Consider the following 16698-nt stretch of genomic DNA (forward strand, 5'->3'; position numbering starts at 1 on the left):
TGGGTGGCTGAGGAGGACCACTGAGTAAGTCCAAAGGAAGAAGTGAGCGACAGAAGTTTTGCGGCTGCTGACTGGTGGGTGTCAATGGGGATGTTGAAGTCACCCATGATGACTTATGAGAGCAATCGAGTCCCTTCGGGCCCCAGATAGGGACAGTGGCTCGTCTGTCTTAGAGGGGTGCTCTACCTCACAGGAGCCTCTGGCCTGCAGGGGCCGCTCACTCCAGGCAGACGCGGGGGAAACGAAACCACAAGGCATCTCCCGGTCCTTCCGGTGTCAATAGCTGGCAAGGCCCGGACTACGACTCGGACGAACCCCTTGACCTAGATACGCCGGGTTGTCAGGAAACTGACAGTCTCATAGAAGCCGTCAACCAGACTCTGGGGATTGAGGATGAGTCCACCCTGGCTTTGGGCCATAAGGTTTCATTTAAGTGAGTCAAGCGCCCCCCATAGAGTATTTTGCACTCACCCTGAGTTTGAGGACATGGTGCAACGATACAGAGAACGGCCGGACAGGCGTTTCTCGGGCCAGAAGGCACTCAAGGCGAGGTATCCTTTTTGCCCCGGATCTCTGTAAAAAATGGACGGAATCCCCCACGGTGGATCCACCTGTGTCACACTTGGCTACGAGAACCCTACTATCCGTACCTAGTGGTTCTTCTATTAAGGATCCCACTGATCGTCTCATAGAGAACTTGGCTCGCTCAGTGTTTGAGGCATCAGGATCAGCACTCTTTCCTTCGTTTGCGGCAACGCGGGTAGCCAAGGCCATGACCTACCAGCTGAAGTATCAGAGATCGCAAATCAGATAGCTATGGCGGGGAACTGCTTGATCAATGCATCTTTAGATGCGGCCAACTGCACGGCACTTGCGGCTGCAAATGCAATCTCCATTAGGAGAGCTCTATGGTTGACGACATGGCAGGCTGATTCAGCTTCAAAAAAGTCCTTGACATTGCTACCATACCAGTGCGGCCGCCTATTCGGAGAGAAGTTAGATCAGCTCATCTCCGACTCCACAGGATGGAAGAGCGGTTTTCTCCCTCAACAAATGGTCAAACCGCCGTTTTGTCACCAGTTTCAGACACATTTTCGAGCCTTTCGCAACCCCGGACCACATCAGCCAATTCCGCCGCATCAGGTCGCCCCAACCAGGATAGGGATCGGCAGGTCTCATATAGAGCCAACCCATTGGGGAGGATGTGTACTAACCAGCCCAGGTCGAGGGGATTCAGGTCCCAAAGATCTTCAGCCAAATGACTCAAGGCATTTGCCAGGTGACACCAGCAAGGTTGGCGGCCGCCTACTCTGGTTTCGCCACGTCTGGCTCAATGTCGCACATGACACATGAGTGAGAGAGTTGGTGTCCTCAGGGTACAAGTTAGAATTTGTCAGGTACCCCCCAAGACGATTTTTTTTTTTTTTTTTTTTTTCCATTCCTGTCTTCCCAAGGTGGATACCCAGGCAAGGGCTCTACTAAGATCCATCGATTTACTCTGGCACAACGGAGTTATTATTCCCGTACCGGAAAACGAGAAGACTCAGGGCTTCTATTCCAACCTGTTTGCAGTCCCCAAAAAGGACTGGACTGTCAGGCCCATTTTGGACCTAAAGCTCCTGAACAAATTTATCAGGATCAGACATTTCCAGATGGAGTCTCTCCGTTCAGTCATATCGGCAATGGGGCAAGGAGAATTCTTGGTCTCTATCGATATCCAGGACGCCTATCTAGATATCCCCATTTTCCCTCCGCATCAGATTTCTACGCTTCGCCATCATTGGTCTACATTTCCAGTTCGCAGCACTGCCCTTTGGGCTAGCCACCACCCCCAGAGTGTTTACAAAGGTCATGGCAGTCCCTATGGCCATCCTGCACTCCTTGGGCATAGTTGCCATACTTAGACGACCTTTTAGTCAAGGGCCCTTCAAGACGGCAATGCGAGGAAAGTGTCAGCATCACGCTAGATACTCTTGTCCAATTAGGGTGGTTGGTCAACGTAAAAAAGTCATCCCTTGTCCCAGCCCACAGGATTTCCTTTTTAGGGATGATCTTCGACACTTTTTCTGAGGGTTGGTAGTTCTCCCTCGAGACAAGGCCCTAGCTCTCCGGCAGGGAGTTCGGATACTTCGCCAACCACTCCCTCACACCATCCGTTTCTGCATGAGGATTCTAGGAAAAATGGTGGTGGCAATGGAAGCGATCCCGTTCGCCCAGTTCCATCTTCGCCCCCTGCAGCACGCCCTCTTGTCATCCTGCTACAAGAACCCATTCACGCTTGATCACCGATGCTGGTTGTCAGGTCAGACAGTCACTCGAGTGGTGGACAATCAGTTCCTCCCTTCTCCAGGGGAAACCCTTTTCCCCCAGACCGGTGGCTGGTGGTCATAACCGACGCCACCCTCCTCGGCTGGGGAGCGGATTTCGACACCACACGACCCAGGGACGATGGTCGCCGCAGGAGGCACGCCTCCCAATCAATTTATTGGAGATACGAGCGATCCGGCTGACTCTGCAACAGTTTTATCACCTTTTAGCAGGCCGCCCCGTCCGGATTCAGTTGGACAACGCCACGGCGGTGGCTTACATAAATCGCCAAGGGGGCACCCGCAGCAGGGTAACCATGCGCGAGGTAGGGCATGTGCTTCACTGGGCCGAGAGGAACCGCACGGTGATATCGGCGGTCCACATCCCAGGGGTAGAGAAATGGGTGGCAGACTTCCTCAGCTGGCAGGGGCTTCGTCCGGGGAATAGTCACTACACCCCGAGGTCTTACAGCAGATTTGCCAACGGTGGGGAACACCAGATGTGGATCTGATGGCCTCCAGGTGTCCATATTTGTTGCTCGGTCCCGGGACCCACAGGCAATCGCCGTGGATGTGCTGGTTCTGCCATGGAACCAGATTCGCCTCCCATACTTATTTCCCCCGCTGCCACTACTCCCGAGGATCATCAAGAAGATCAAGGCAGAAGGGGTTCCAGTGATTCTGCTGGTCCCGTCGGGAGTGGTACGCAGATCTAGTGCATCTGCTCGCCGACGTGCCATGGCTACTGCCAGAGCGCCCAGATCTACTTTTGCAGGGGTCGATCTGCCACCCGAACTCAGGGGCCCTGTGTTTGACGGCTTGGCCGTTGAATCTTGGATTCTGACTCGGGCAGGGTTTGGGCGCAAAGTAGTTGCTACAATGATTAGCGCCCGGAAGCCTTCCTCGGCGCGAATTTACCACCACACCTGGAAGGTTTTCTTTTCATGGTGTCGAAGCCGCGGTTTTCCACTGAGATTCTCTATCCCTAACATCTTAGCCTTTCTCCAGTCTGGCTTAGACTCAGGCTTGGCCCCCAGTTCTCTCAGGAGATAGATATCGGCTTTATCCGTCCTTTTTCAGTGCAGGATTGCTACCAATTTGCAGGTAAAGACTTTCATCTAGGGGGTCTCCCGCTTGGTACCTCACTATAAGGCGCCTATGGACGCCTGGGACCTTAACCTGGTCCTAAGCGTTCTGCAGGAAGCTCCATTTGAACCGCTACAGGATGTCTTTGTCATACCTTTCCTGGAAGGTAGTGTTCCTCGTAGCTATAACATCAATTAGGCGGGAATCAGCTGGCAGCTCTATCTTGTCGAGCCCCGTTTCTGACTTTCCACAAAGATATGGTGGTTCTCAGACCAGCTCCTCCTTTTTTGCCCAAAGTCGTTTCCTCGTTCCACATTAATGAGGATATTGTCTTGCCCTCTTTTTGTCCAGCACCGGTACACCGTGTGGAAAAGGCCCTTCATACGTTGGACCTGGTGAGAGCACTCGGGAGGTACGTGTCATGGACGGCACCCTTTCGTCACAGACGTGCTGTTTGTGCTCCCTGAAGGTCGCAGGAAGGGACTCGCTGCCTCAAAATCGACCATAGCCAGGTGGATTCGGTTGACTATTCAAGAGTCTTACCGCATCAGAGGCACACCAGCTCCAGCAGGGATCAGAGCGAACTCTACTCGGGCGGTGGGCGCCTCGTGGGCTCTTCGGCACCAGGCATCGGCAAAACAAGTTTGCAAGGCAGCAACCTGGTCCAGCCTGCACACATTTGCCAAACATTACAATATCCATACTCGGGCTTCAGTGGATGCGAGCCTGGGTTGAAGGATTCTCCAGGCAGCAGTGGCGCACCTTTAGACAGGAGGTGCATGTAGCTTGGATCGGTGAGTCAACTTCCCACCTTGGGACGTCCTACAGTACCTGTGTCCCCCAATGAGGCGAAGGAGAAACATGGATTTTTGTGATAACTCACCGTAAAATCCTTTTCTCTGAGACGCTCATTGGGGGACACAGCACCCACCCTGATAGCCAAATTGGCTTCTGTTTGTTTAATTAATATGCTTTTTTGTTTGATATTAGGGTGGTGTTTTCTAGACATGTTGTTACCTGCATTAAGGTTGATGTTGTCTGATTTTTGTTATAGTGCTTTTGCACCAAACTGGTTTCCGCCCGCAATCGGGGCTAGGGTGTATACGGCGGAGGAGGAGCTAACCTTTTTTTTTTCACTTAGTGTCAGCCTCCAGGCACCAGTAGCATACACCCACAGTACCTGTGTCCCCCAATGAGCGTCTCGGAGAAAAGGATTTTACGGTGAGTTATCACAAAAATCCATGTTTTTTTTTTTCTCTTTTGAAGCTGCCAAGTATCAGAATGCAAAACCAATCGGTGCTGGAGGCCAGAAGCCGGCTGAACCCTTGATCAACCTAGACGGTAAGAAATCGGATGCAGGAGTTGCTCCAGTTTCATTACTCCATATAGGTGGATGGAGCAAACATCGACCTACTGTAAGGCTGTGTGCACACGCTGCGGATTTTGCTGCGGTTCCGCAGCGGTTTTGGCCGCTGCGGACCCACAGCAGTTTCTGCTGCGGTGTACAGTACCATGATTCCCTATGGGAATCAAAAACCGCAATGCAGACGGTGCGGAATTTTCCTCGCGGATTATCTGCGGTTTTCAATCCGCAGAAAGAATTGACATGTCAATTCTTTCTGCGGATTCCCATCTCCTCCATTGAGGAGATGAAAAACCGCAGGGCAAAACTGCAGAGCAATCCGCAGGTAAAACCGCAGGTATTTTGACCTGCGGTTTCACCTGCGGATTTTACAAAATCCGCGTGGATGAATCCGCACCTAATCAGCAGCGTGTGCGCACAGCCTAAAAATTTTTTTTCCTCCGTTAGTTAATAATCCAGACTTCAAAGCTGGTGTGATGGCTTTAGCAAACCTTCTCCAGATCCAGAGGCATGATGACTACGTGGTGATGCTGAAAGTGAGTACAGGGTGACTCTCCCCTACCCCCGTGCCATTATGCTCCTGATAAATCCTCCATTGCTGCTGCTCCGATTCCTACATGGATAAATTCCCAACAGTCTCGGCCGTTGGCTGTCTTTTGCCATTTAATCTGAAGCCAGAGGTTGTCACATTGTGGGGGTTTTACACATTACAAAATAACAGGTAGAGGTCTTCTCACACTAGCAAATTTGTATTTTTATTTTTTTTTTTTTTGTTTGAAAAAGGAAAATGTTTTTGCATGCTGTAATATGTATGGACCTCCTCATAGGCCCCATTAGGGGGTGCACTACAGCAAAGGTTGGAGCTCTTAGGATTATTTTGACTCCTTACTGATTGTTTGTCATTAATTTCTTCTTTAGGCCATAAAGATTCTTGTCCAGGAGCGATTATCTGCTGATGCCGTGGCTAAATCCAACAGCTCGAGAGAGGTGAGTGCTGGACTCTATAAAAGCTTGTGGTTGAGGGTGCCTCAATTGGGGATGGAAACTGCTCGGAGCGGCCGAAGTTACAGGCACATCTTGCTGCACAAGTCACCTGTCTCCTGTGGTTTTTGTATTTCCAACACGACTACAGTATAAAATTGACCGTTCTGCACATGTTGGGCAGTGACCTACCGTATGCATTTTTGTATTTCTGGCTGTAAATTGTATAACGTTTGCAGCATATTAGGGGAGCACAAGCAGATTACTTTTGCACACAGAGAATGTGCAGTAAGACTGTGAAGTGTTTTGTTTCCTGCATGAAATTGGGTGAATCTGAAAGGACAATTCTGATTTTAGGAATTTTTTTTTTAGCCAATCGTGTAAGGTTTGTCAACAAGCTGTTATTCTATATTGGAAATTGTCACATCTGTAGCCGCATACATTTTGTATATAAAAGTTAGCAATGGAGGAAGATATGCTGTGGATCCATCTGGGCAAAGTGTTGTTGGACCAACCACATCAAGAGTGACAAAGATGGTGAAAGATGTCAAGTTTGAAGGAAGGACTTCATCGGTTTTGAAACCTGAAGACTTTCAACCTGTGCACCATAGTTTGAAGTGTTGTCACCTGGAGAATTTTAAACCACGTTCCTGAAGGCTTGTCTGTGCATCACGTTCTGCGCCCTGCAGCTGACCATGAAAGTGGTGACTCAACATGACAGAGTGAAATCTTCATGATGCCGATGACCTTGGCTCAAAGTTGCAACCTGTCACAGTAGAAGTTCTGGTGCCTGCCTGACTCTTTGGTCTGAAATTTCAAGACACTCCGATGGTTGCACTTGTGATCAGTGGACCGACCACTGATGCTCGGGGCCATCTCTAATGACTCGTCACCTCCTCATCTTCCGTTGGCCACACCTTTTGGCCACCTTTCATTGGTCTCAGTTTTTTTTTTTTTTTTTTTTTTTTTTTTTTTTTTATATAGCATCCAAAATATGACATGTCTTGCCGAAGTTCTATGATGACCTGACCATTGGGATGAAAAACTGGATGGTGAGCCCTATTCAGCCAAGATGGCAAAGTGGTAGCACATGAGGAGCCTGTGACTTGTCTCGGGCAGCAATTTTTCACCTGATATATCTGCTACGACTGCATCCTGCTCTTCCTAAGGTTTTACTCCCCACTTGTGTAACAAAGTTGCAATAACGGTAACACAAATGGAATTCTTATTTAGGAAATAAAGTCATGAGGATAATTCATTGAAGCCGACTTGACTGAGAGAAGGTTGGGTTGTTACTGCCACCATATGTAAGGCTGCCTTACCAAACCCTGTCATGGCGATTGGCGTGCTGTGTGATTAGTCGACATGTCATGAGGCTCTTGGTGCATAAAAACGTGGTTTTGTTTTTTCCACGACTAAATGTCCCGAGTTATCTCCTGATGGGACAGCACTGGTGTCAGTGACTCATTTGTCTTTCCCACGCTCAGTTCCGGTTCGGAACATGCAGCCCTCTGGCACTCCACTTAACGTCATGTAACATAGTTTTGAAGGCTGAAGGAAGAACCTTATGTCCATCTAGTTCAGCCTATTTTTAGTGCAGCTGTTCTGCATTGTTGATACTGGGGAAGGCAAAAAAATCCACAGAGTAGAAGCCAATTTTCTCCATAGGGAAAAAATTCCTTCCCCCTAAGCTGGGTCAACCATCTACCTATAACATTCTGTTATTCGTAACCTTCTATACTGTTACTCACAAGAAAAGCATCCATTCCTTAAATTCATTCAGTGAGTTGGCCATCACCACTTCCTCGGGAAGAGAATTCCAGAGCCTCACTGCTCTTACCGTGAAGAACCCTCTTCTATGCTGGTGCAGAAATTGTCTTTCCTCCAAACGAAGAGAATGCCCCCTTGTTCTTGTCACACTCCTTGGTACAAACAGTTCATTGGAGAGATCTCTGTATTGCCCTCTGATATACTTGTACATATATATATTAGGTCTCCCCTAAGTCTTCTCTTTTCTAGAGTAGATAGACCTAATTTTGATAACCTTTCTGGGTATTGTGGTGAACCAACTCCATTTATCATTTTAGTAGCCCGCCTTTGAACCCTTTCAAGTTCAGTAATGTCTTTCTTGAGCACCGGCGTCCAAAATTGCACACAATACTCCAAGTGTGGTCCGTCGAGTGATTTGTACAGAGGGAGAATTATGTTTTCATCCCGTGTCCCCAGACCTCTACTAATGCATCCCATGACACTATTTGCTTTGGTGGCAGCTGCCTGACACTGGGCACTCCAATTAAGCTTCTTATTGACTAAGATGCCTAAGTCTTTTTCCATGTCTGATTTCCCCAGCAGTTTCCCATTTATTAAGTAATTGTAGCATCTGTTTCTCCTTCCCATGTGCATAACCTTACACTTATCTGTGTTAAACCTCATTTGCCATTTTTCAGCCCAATTCTCCAATTTACTCAAATCTGTCTGTAGTTGCAAACTGTCCTCCTTTGTGTTAACTACCTTACATAGTTTTGTATCATCTGCAAATACTGATATTTTACTGTGTAAGCCATCCACTAGATCATTAATAAATATATTAAATAGTAGGGGGCCCAATACAGAACCCTGTGGTACCCCACTAGTAACCCTGGCCCAATCTGAGTATGCCCCATTAATAACCACTCTTTGTTTTCTATCACTAAGCCAGCTACCTACCCATCTACACATTTTCCCCTAGCCCAAGCTTTCTCTTCTTACTTAACAATCTTTTATGTGGGACAGTGTCAAATGCTTTAGAGAAGTCGAGATAAATGACATCCAATGATTCTCCTTGGTCCATTTGAGAGCTTACATCCTCATAGAAGCTGATCAGGTTAGTTTGACAGGAGCGATCCTTCATAAATCCATGTTGATATGGAGTTTAAACATTTATTAACATTTAGATATTCCATAATGGTATCCCTTAGAAACCCTTCAAAAATTTTACCCACAACAGAGGTTAAGCTTACCGACCTATAGTTTCCAGGTTCCCTTTTACTGTACACCCCTTTTTGAATATTGGTACCACATTTGCTTGCCGCCAATCAAAAGGAACAAACCCTGTTTCTATAGAGTCTTTAAATATAAGGAATAGAGGCCTGTCTATCACATGACTTAACTCCCTTAATACCCGAGGGTGAATGCCATCAGGGCCTGGTAATTTGTCAGTTTTGATCTTACTAAGGCGATTCTGCACTTCTTCCTGGGTTAGGCAGGTAATACTTAATGGGGAGTTTACATTATCACTCTGCATTTCCCCTGGCAAATCCTTTTCCTGTGTGAACACTGTTGAGAAAAAAGTATTTAAAACACTTGCTTTTCCCACATCGCTCTCTGATTTCACCCTCATTGTTCTTTAAAGGGCCGGCACCATCAATTTTAATCATTTTACTGTTGATATAATTATAGTTTGGGGTTTGTTTTACTTTCCTTAGCAATGAGTCTGTTTCCACTTTTGCTAAGTGTATTTGTTTTTTACATTTTTTTTTTTTTTTTTCTCTAACTTTTTAATGCTTCTTCATTGCCTTCTTGTTTTAGCTTCTTAAGTGCCTTGTTCTTGTTATTTATTGCCCTTTTTACATCCTTATTTAGCCACATTGGTGTTCTCCTGTTCCTAGCCCTTTTATTTCTGTACGGTATGGCTAGCTCGCATTGGGTGTGTAAGACTAATTTAAATATTTCCCATTTATTTTCTGTGCTCCTATTTTTGAGGACATTGTCCCAATCAATTCGGCGAAGGTCCTCTCTAAGCTGATCAAACTTTGCTTTCCTGAAATTCAGCGTTTTCGTAACCCACTTCCAGGGCACCTTACTGAAGGACAAGTGGAATTTTATTATATTGTGGTCACTGTTCCCTAGGTGCCCATCGACTCGTACTTCTGTTATTCTATCTGGCCTGTTGCTTAAAATTAAGTCCAGAAGGGCTGTCCCTCTAGTTGGGCCCTGCACAAGTTGTGACAGATAATTATCCTTGGTCACTGACAGAAATTGGTTTCCTTTCTGAGATACGCAGGTTTCAGTTTCCCAGTCTATGTCTGGGTAGTTGAAGACCCCCATAATAATCACCTCATTGTGATTTGCTGCTTTGTCTATTTGTTTCAATAATACATTTTCCGTGGTTTCTGTTAGATTTGGTGGCTTATAACAAACCCTATGAGGATTTTATTACTTTTCCCTCCTTGTATCTCTACCCATAGCGACTCTACCTCTTCATTTCCCTCTTCTATATCTTCTCTTAGTGTGGGCTTTAAAGTCAGTCAGGGAGCTACACCTAGGATAAGTAGTTGCCAGAAAGTCTGCCTCTGTCTACTGACTATTGGGCACTCTGCAGTGAGGGCGGTATGTATATCCCCAGTTTGAGGCAGGAAATACACACAAACCTCTTTCCATCACTGCCAGGGTTTCCCAAATCCCCCAGAACACTTTGCTGCCACGAGCTCCTCATTTGACATCAATATCAGGTCAGGAGTCCACCCACAAGATAGCGTATTTTAGCGCGGAGGCCGTGTCAGTTTGTTCATAGAGCAAGGAAAACAAAACTAGTAAATTGTATAGATTTACTCCAGAAAATATGGGCAGTGTTTACAAAAATACAGAGTATATTACAAAAGAAGACCAAATACAGTATATACAAAATAAGAGGAATAAGATAAGAACTTACTACATCTCAGTCACTGGTATGTCGTGTAGATGAGGGGAGGAGAATCTTCCCAAGGGAAAAATTGTACATAAGCACAGCTTCCTGCCATTTGCTTCTCCGGGTAAATGACCCCCCCCCCCCCCCCCCCCACCTTGCTGACCTCACAGGGTGGGCTGGATATGCCCCCTTTAGAAAGTTACTTAAAATACTTCTGCGGGCCATATCTTGGGCTGGGTAGCTCGCAGAGAGACGACAGGGATATCATATGTTTGGTCTTAAATTAAAGAGAAATTCAGAAGCAAACATCATATGTCTATGTATGACTGGGAGACATATACCCTTTTCTTGGTTTCTGGTGGACACCCAAGCTGCAAAACGCTGCTGCATGTAGCTTTAATTATGGCGATCCCGAAAATATAAGTTTCTTGTCTCTGAGCTTATTGTGTTATTAAATTTGATGTGAAATAAACAAAGGAACATGTGGCTGAAAAATTTTACTTCCTGCTTGTGCCCAGCAGACCATGATCTCACTTTACACAAAGCTGGTTTACCTGAAGAGAGAGGCGAGTGGACATTCCAACAAGGAAAAAGAGGGAGGAGGGGAAGTCAGCTGCAGCTACCTGCCTGCACATGGACTTCGTGTTTACACTGCAAAAATCTAATGGGGGGTGGCGCAACATGTTATTCACAAACCAAGGACATGCAGCAGGCAGCTCCGGATGGATGCTTTGGTTATTTAAGCAATAACTCATATTTTCCTGATTACTGGGTTTTGTGAAGCTACTTTTCCCCTCTCTTCAGGTCTATAGGGTCGTTTTCCATATGGGCTGATCTATAGGTAGTGGAGTGCTTACGTCTGCCCGACTTCCTGCAGGATTTCTGTCGCTCTTCTAAGCTACTTTCCACCTGCTCCGTTCTATATGTCTGCATGTTGCAACTGATGCGAGTAGCAGAAGTTGTGTCTTTTTCCTTCTTTCAGCTTGTGCGCAGATTGGCATAAGTAGTTTAATGGTTGATGTAGACAGTCGGCTCTAGTACTGGCAAGGGGGCGCCTGACTGTCACTGCTGGCGGCCACTAGGAGGAGGTTGTCAGAGGGTCCTCTGTGCCTTTAGGATATTCTGTTCCTGCCATACACTGAATTTCTGTGTTGCTCTTTGCAGGGTCTTCCGGTGGCGCTGGATAAACACACGCTGGGATTTGACACTGGAGGTGAGTTTGCTGAATTTTAAATCTTTTTACTTACTGTATTACACAGGGTCCTAAGTTTTATTTGGGGTTAGAGGAGGGAGGTAAGTAAAAAAGCTCACAAAGCACATGAAAAATGCATTTTTAAAAAATGAAACTGGGGGAGGAGCACAGACATGCTTAACACATGAAGGGGCAAAATCTGATTTTAATGAAACTTACAAAATAAACACAGATTTACACGGGTTCCAATTGCAATATTCATGTGAGCTAATTGGCCACTCTGTAGTAACAAAACTAAGTCCTGAAATGATGACCAGTATGCAACGTGCCCCCCCACCCAGCGATGCTAACAAATAAAGAGGGTCCTGCCTGCGTTACATAGAAGAATCCTAGAGGAACCCAGTACAGAGAGGTCATTTCAGGGACTTGGAAATCAGTGCATTACCTGGGCAATGGAGAGCTGTATTCAGAGGCTGATTGTGGCATTGTGTAAGAAATGCATAAGATATCATCCACTGTCTGCGGCTGGTTTATCTCCATGGCTGGTGGAGTACGGGTTAGCCTGTCACCGTTCAGTATGGCGAGGCAAGCAGCACCTATGGGGGGTTACATGTACCATGCTAGGACGTGTGATGGTGGCCTGGATGTGACGCAGTTTGAGATCTGATGCAAAAATGAAATCTGTATTCTGACCTTTTCATTGTTTTTCAGATGCCGTTTTAAATGACGCTGCCCGAATCCTGCGATTACTTCACGTTGAAGAACTGCGAGAACTTCAGACAAAGATCAATGAGGCCATTGTAGCCGTTCAGGGGATTATCGCTGATCCCAAGACAGACCACAGACTGGGAAAAGTGGGGAGATGAGAGCAGCTTGTGATGGGCATGCGCCTTCCTAGCATGCAGCCAGCTGTCACAAGCATGTGTGGAGTTAAAATAAAAGCCATCCCCACAGTGTCCATGTCTTGTCTGTTTTTTTTTTTTTTTTTTTTATCTTCAGATACCTAGTGCGGAGTCTGTAGACTTCTAAATTGGCACTGTGGTTTTTGCACTATGTCGGCCAATAAATGATGCTACCTATTACTATGCACACACCATCCGCTCCAGGGCTCTGTACACCAGAGAGTAAAATAAATCCTTTTTTTGGGACTCTCCTAGCCTCTTAAGTATGTTATACGGTCCTGCTCACTATTATTGGCATATGCAGCAATAAAGGCACTCCTAATTAATACTTGGTTGCACACCCTTTGGCATGATGACTGCCTCCAAATGTTTCTTGTAGCCATCTACAAGCTTCTTGCTGATATTTTCCACCACTCTTCCTTTTCAGTTTGTGCAAGCTCTTATATGTTTGCAGGTTTTTTTTGTTTTCCCAATGGCAGATTTCAGCTCACCTCAAAGATTTTCAATTTAAAACAGCCTTATTTTTTCTTTTTCAACCATTCCTGGGTACTTTTAGATGTGAGCTTTGGGTCATTGTCTTGCTGGAGAACCCATGATCTTCGACTCAAACCAAGTTTTCTTTACCCTCCAAAATCTCTTGATAATGCTCTGATTTCATGATTCCCGTGATACGATCAAGGCCTCCAGTACTGAATGCAGCAAAGCACTCCTATAGCATTATGGATCCTCCACCATGCTTAACAGTTGGTATGGTGTTCTTTACAGATGGCGCAATGAAGCGTATAAGGAAAACAAAAATATTTTAATAGCAATGCAAAGCAACAGTTTTGTTCCATCTGTCCACAGAAAATTTTCCCAGGAGGATTATGGTTTGTCAAAAAGGAACGAATGATCTTTGCCAAAGAGTACCTTATGTCTTTTCTTCAGCAATGGCTTCTTCCTTGGCCTTCGCCCAATAAAGCTCTGCTTGGATTAGTATGTGGCGTATGGTACTTGTTGAAACCATAACCCCAGACTGTTCCAGGTCGGCCTTCAGGTCATTGGTGCGAATGGTGGAAAAAACACCATGTCAAACATCCAACCAACCTTTGAAGACGTCTCTTGTCAATTTTCCTCTTTCCCTCACGTCCAGGGAAGTTCTTGACGGTTCCATGCTTGCCAAACTTCTTAACATTGCGCACTGTTGAAAGTGGAATACCAAGGTGTTTGGAGATGGCCGCAAACAAATCAGAACTGCTATTATTAGCAAAAGGTATAAGGTAAAGACTTCCAGACAGCTCCTTTGTCACAATGATGAAGACAAAGGAACATGGCCTGCCATGTGACTTTTTAAAATGCTGAAGTCATCATTCATTGGCTAATTGTCTGTGTCCATGTGACCAGAATTAATCACCCCTAATTCTCATTTGTGATTCACATTAAATTAATAAGGAAACTCATTGTGACTCACCTGTGGTAAAGGCGCCAATACCACTGTCACAGCAAGATTTATGGGATGGAAAAAATAGAACCCTTTTTTTTTTGTATAAAGCACTTGTGTTGCAAAAGAGCAAATGATTGTTTATGAAATGTAAAACAAACCTGAAATTGTCTCCTGAAAAAAAAATGTGGAATATGTACTGTACTTCATTGGGTGCCAATAACGATGAGCAGGACTGTCCTAATTGTATATGTTCCCCCTCCTCTTCCCCCTAGGAGAGGGGTCTCCAGATTCTAGTTACAGCAGCTGGTGACACTTTTTCTGTGTGCCCTAAAATAAAGTTCATTGAACACAAGTCCAAAAAAAGTGAATGATTACGTGTGGATCTGTATTTGTGGTTGTTGAAACAAATATTTGTCAAGTAAAAATGTTTTAAAGGGAATCTGTCACCTCTTTTTTCGACTATGAGCTGCTGGCACCGCCATCAGGGGCTTATCTACAGCATTCTGTAATGCTGTAGATAAGCCCCCAATGTCACCTGAAAGATATGAAAAGAGTTAGATTATACTCACCCCGGCGTCTGGTCCGGCGCCTCCCATCTTCATACGATGCTGTCCTCTTCTTTCCTTCCTGTTGTGGCTCCTGCGCAGGCGTACTGCTCTGCCCTGTTGAGGGCAGAGCAGAGACCTGCAGTACGCAGGCGCTGAGCGAGGTCTGGCGCCTGCAGTATTCTGCTGCTCTGCCCTCAACAGGGCAGAGCAGTGCGCCGGAGCACGACGGGCAGGAATGAAGAGGACGTCATCGCTGCAAGATGGGAGGCGCCGGACCGCGACTCCCTACAGACCCTAACTGAACCCGGAACGCCCCTGGGTGAGTATACTGTAATCTTAACTTTTTTCTTTCTTATCTTTCAGGTGACATCGGGGGCTTATCTACAGCATTACAGAATGCTGTAGACAAGCCCCTGATGGTGGTGACGGCAGCTCATATTCGAAAAAAGGGGCGACAGATTCCCTTTTTAAGACCAATTTTTTTTTGCCATTGCAGCCTTTTCAGGAGCGGGGCTTTGTCAGAAGTTTGGCAAAAGTTTTAAGAAAACTTTACAATTATAGATGAGATTTATCTCCACATTAAGTGTGCTGAGTACAATAATTCAGTCAGATAAAGAAAAGGCTTTTATTGGAATTATTGAAGTGTTTCTTTGAAGAGACTTCTGTAGCCGGCTGGATGGACGGAGAGGTGAGTGTATAGAGTTACTTCTGGGTTTGGTATAGGTATGACACAGCTATATACAGTTAGCCATTTCACAGTAGACATTTTTAGTTTTCATTATTACAAAAAACAAGATTTAAAGAAAGATATAAAACATTTAAAAAATTCGGCACCATGAAATCCTCGAGTTAACGTAAACGCAGATCAGAGTTTGGCTTCCCCCTCTTTGGCCAGAGAGTCTGGCCACTGTGTACCAGCCTTCTCTGGGGGTTGCTGGACGCGTCTCGTTCCACTTTACAGATACAAATGTGTCTTGTTTCAAAAATACAGTAGTAAAAACTGAGGTAAAAAAACACTTTATACTTATTTTTGGCTTGATTTCCATAAAAAAAATAAAATAAAAAAAGTGTTGCCACAAATGGAGCTTTTTTCCCCCACTTCTTTGGTTTTGGCTGTTAAAGATCCTCATCGGTGGCTGGTTTTAGTCCTTGTCTTGGGTTTTCACTTTCTTCCTGCAATAATAAACAGATGCAGAACTATTACAGGGCGGCCCTGATGTTTTTCAGAATCAGAAGTGTCGGCCTCTGTGCCAACTTGGCCAGTGTAATTGTAGCGGTAGATGGCGGCTGTATGTGCTGCACTCCAAAGGTCATCCCATCACAACAGGAGCAAAGAAGTGATCTGATGGCTGCAGTTTTATAGTAGTAATATTAAGGCGATGCCAAGAGATTTGTCCCGACCCCTTAACATAAACAGGAAGCTTTTTTCTATAGTAGTAGGATGGCTGTAAAATGCTCAAACCTTTCCTGATACTTAAACTCTGCAATTGAGGTTTGGGGGTGTTTGGATCATCAGTGTTGATGTAATGGTGTATTAGGAGGTTGCTTGATCTAGAATTGTGTTTATGAATGTGTGAGATCATCACTTTTTTTTTTGCTACGATGTGAGTGACTGACAGAACTAAGTATCATCAGTGTTGTGGGAGCTGTTTCTTTACCTGTAACCCAGACATTGCTTCCACCCAAACATTAATTAAGCCCCTTTCAGGCCACTTTTTTTAAAATTTGTAATTAAAAGCAACACCTCTGAGTACAAAGTAACGATGACTGCTCCGCACCATTGTCTGGTCAACATATTCAATAATTTTACATTGTGAACTCACCAGAAGGGCAATATGGGTAGATGGCTGTGATGCCATACAGATGCGATCGTTGCTCCGGGAGATACTCCTCTCCAATCTGACCGTTGTCCTTATTTATAGAGATGACGCCGTCCCTGCAAATTTACAACTCTTATCATCTTTGTTCTGGAATTAGTGAAGGGTCTCATTACATTTTGGTCATTTTTACATATGGGACAGCAATCTGCTTAAGTAACCTCTCTAGACCTCCCAAGACATGGTTTGGTAGTGATCCCACTTTGTCCTACCTATCAATACAAAAAAAAGCCAAGTTTGACATAAAACCAAGTTGATGAACACTTGGAATCTTTGAGCATGCAGGCCCAACAATCTGGAGAAGAGCTCAAGTAAGGACCTTTACTGTCCCCTGGACAAACTGCTCACAATGCC

The 16698-nt window shown here is 45.4% G+C and overlaps 2 protein-coding genes across 2 annotated transcripts in view; one reads left to right on the forward strand and one right to left on the reverse strand.

The window, feature by feature from the left end:
• Positions 1–12550, forward strand: part of RTRAF (RNA transcription, translation and transport factor) — a 42354-nt gene extending 29804 nt beyond the window's left edge. Inside the window, exons 4-8 of the mRNA XM_073577913.1 lie at positions 4659–4733; positions 5203–5291; positions 5674–5742; positions 11567–11615; positions 12306–12550. Of these exons, the coding sequence (XP_073434014.1) occupies positions 4659–4733; positions 5203–5291; positions 5674–5742; positions 11567–11615; positions 12306–12460 (437 nt within the window). The 3' untranslated portion in view covers positions 12461–12550. The remainder of the gene's footprint in view (positions 1–4658; positions 4734–5202; positions 5292–5673; positions 5743–11566; positions 11616–12305) is intronic.
• A 2528-nt stretch (positions 12551–15078) lies between these two features.
• NID2 (nidogen 2) overlaps positions 15079–16698 on the reverse strand; it is a 79468-nt gene continuing 77848 nt past the window's right edge. The window contains exons 20-21 of the mRNA XM_073577911.1: positions 16291–16403; positions 15079–15640 (exon numbers count right to left, since the gene is read on the reverse strand). Of these exons, the coding sequence (XP_073434012.1) occupies positions 15630–15640; positions 16291–16403 (124 nt within the window). The 3' untranslated portion in view covers positions 15079–15629. The remainder of the gene's footprint in view (positions 15641–16290; positions 16404–16698) is intronic.

The sequence above is a fragment of the Dendrobates tinctorius genome, unplaced genomic scaffold (genome assembly GCF_039654945.1).
Source record: "Dendrobates tinctorius isolate UK_male_01 unplaced genomic scaffold, ASM3965494v1 ptg000058l, whole genome shotgun sequence".
NCBI lineage: Eukaryota > Metazoa > Chordata > Amphibia > Anura > Dendrobatidae > Dendrobates > Dendrobates tinctorius.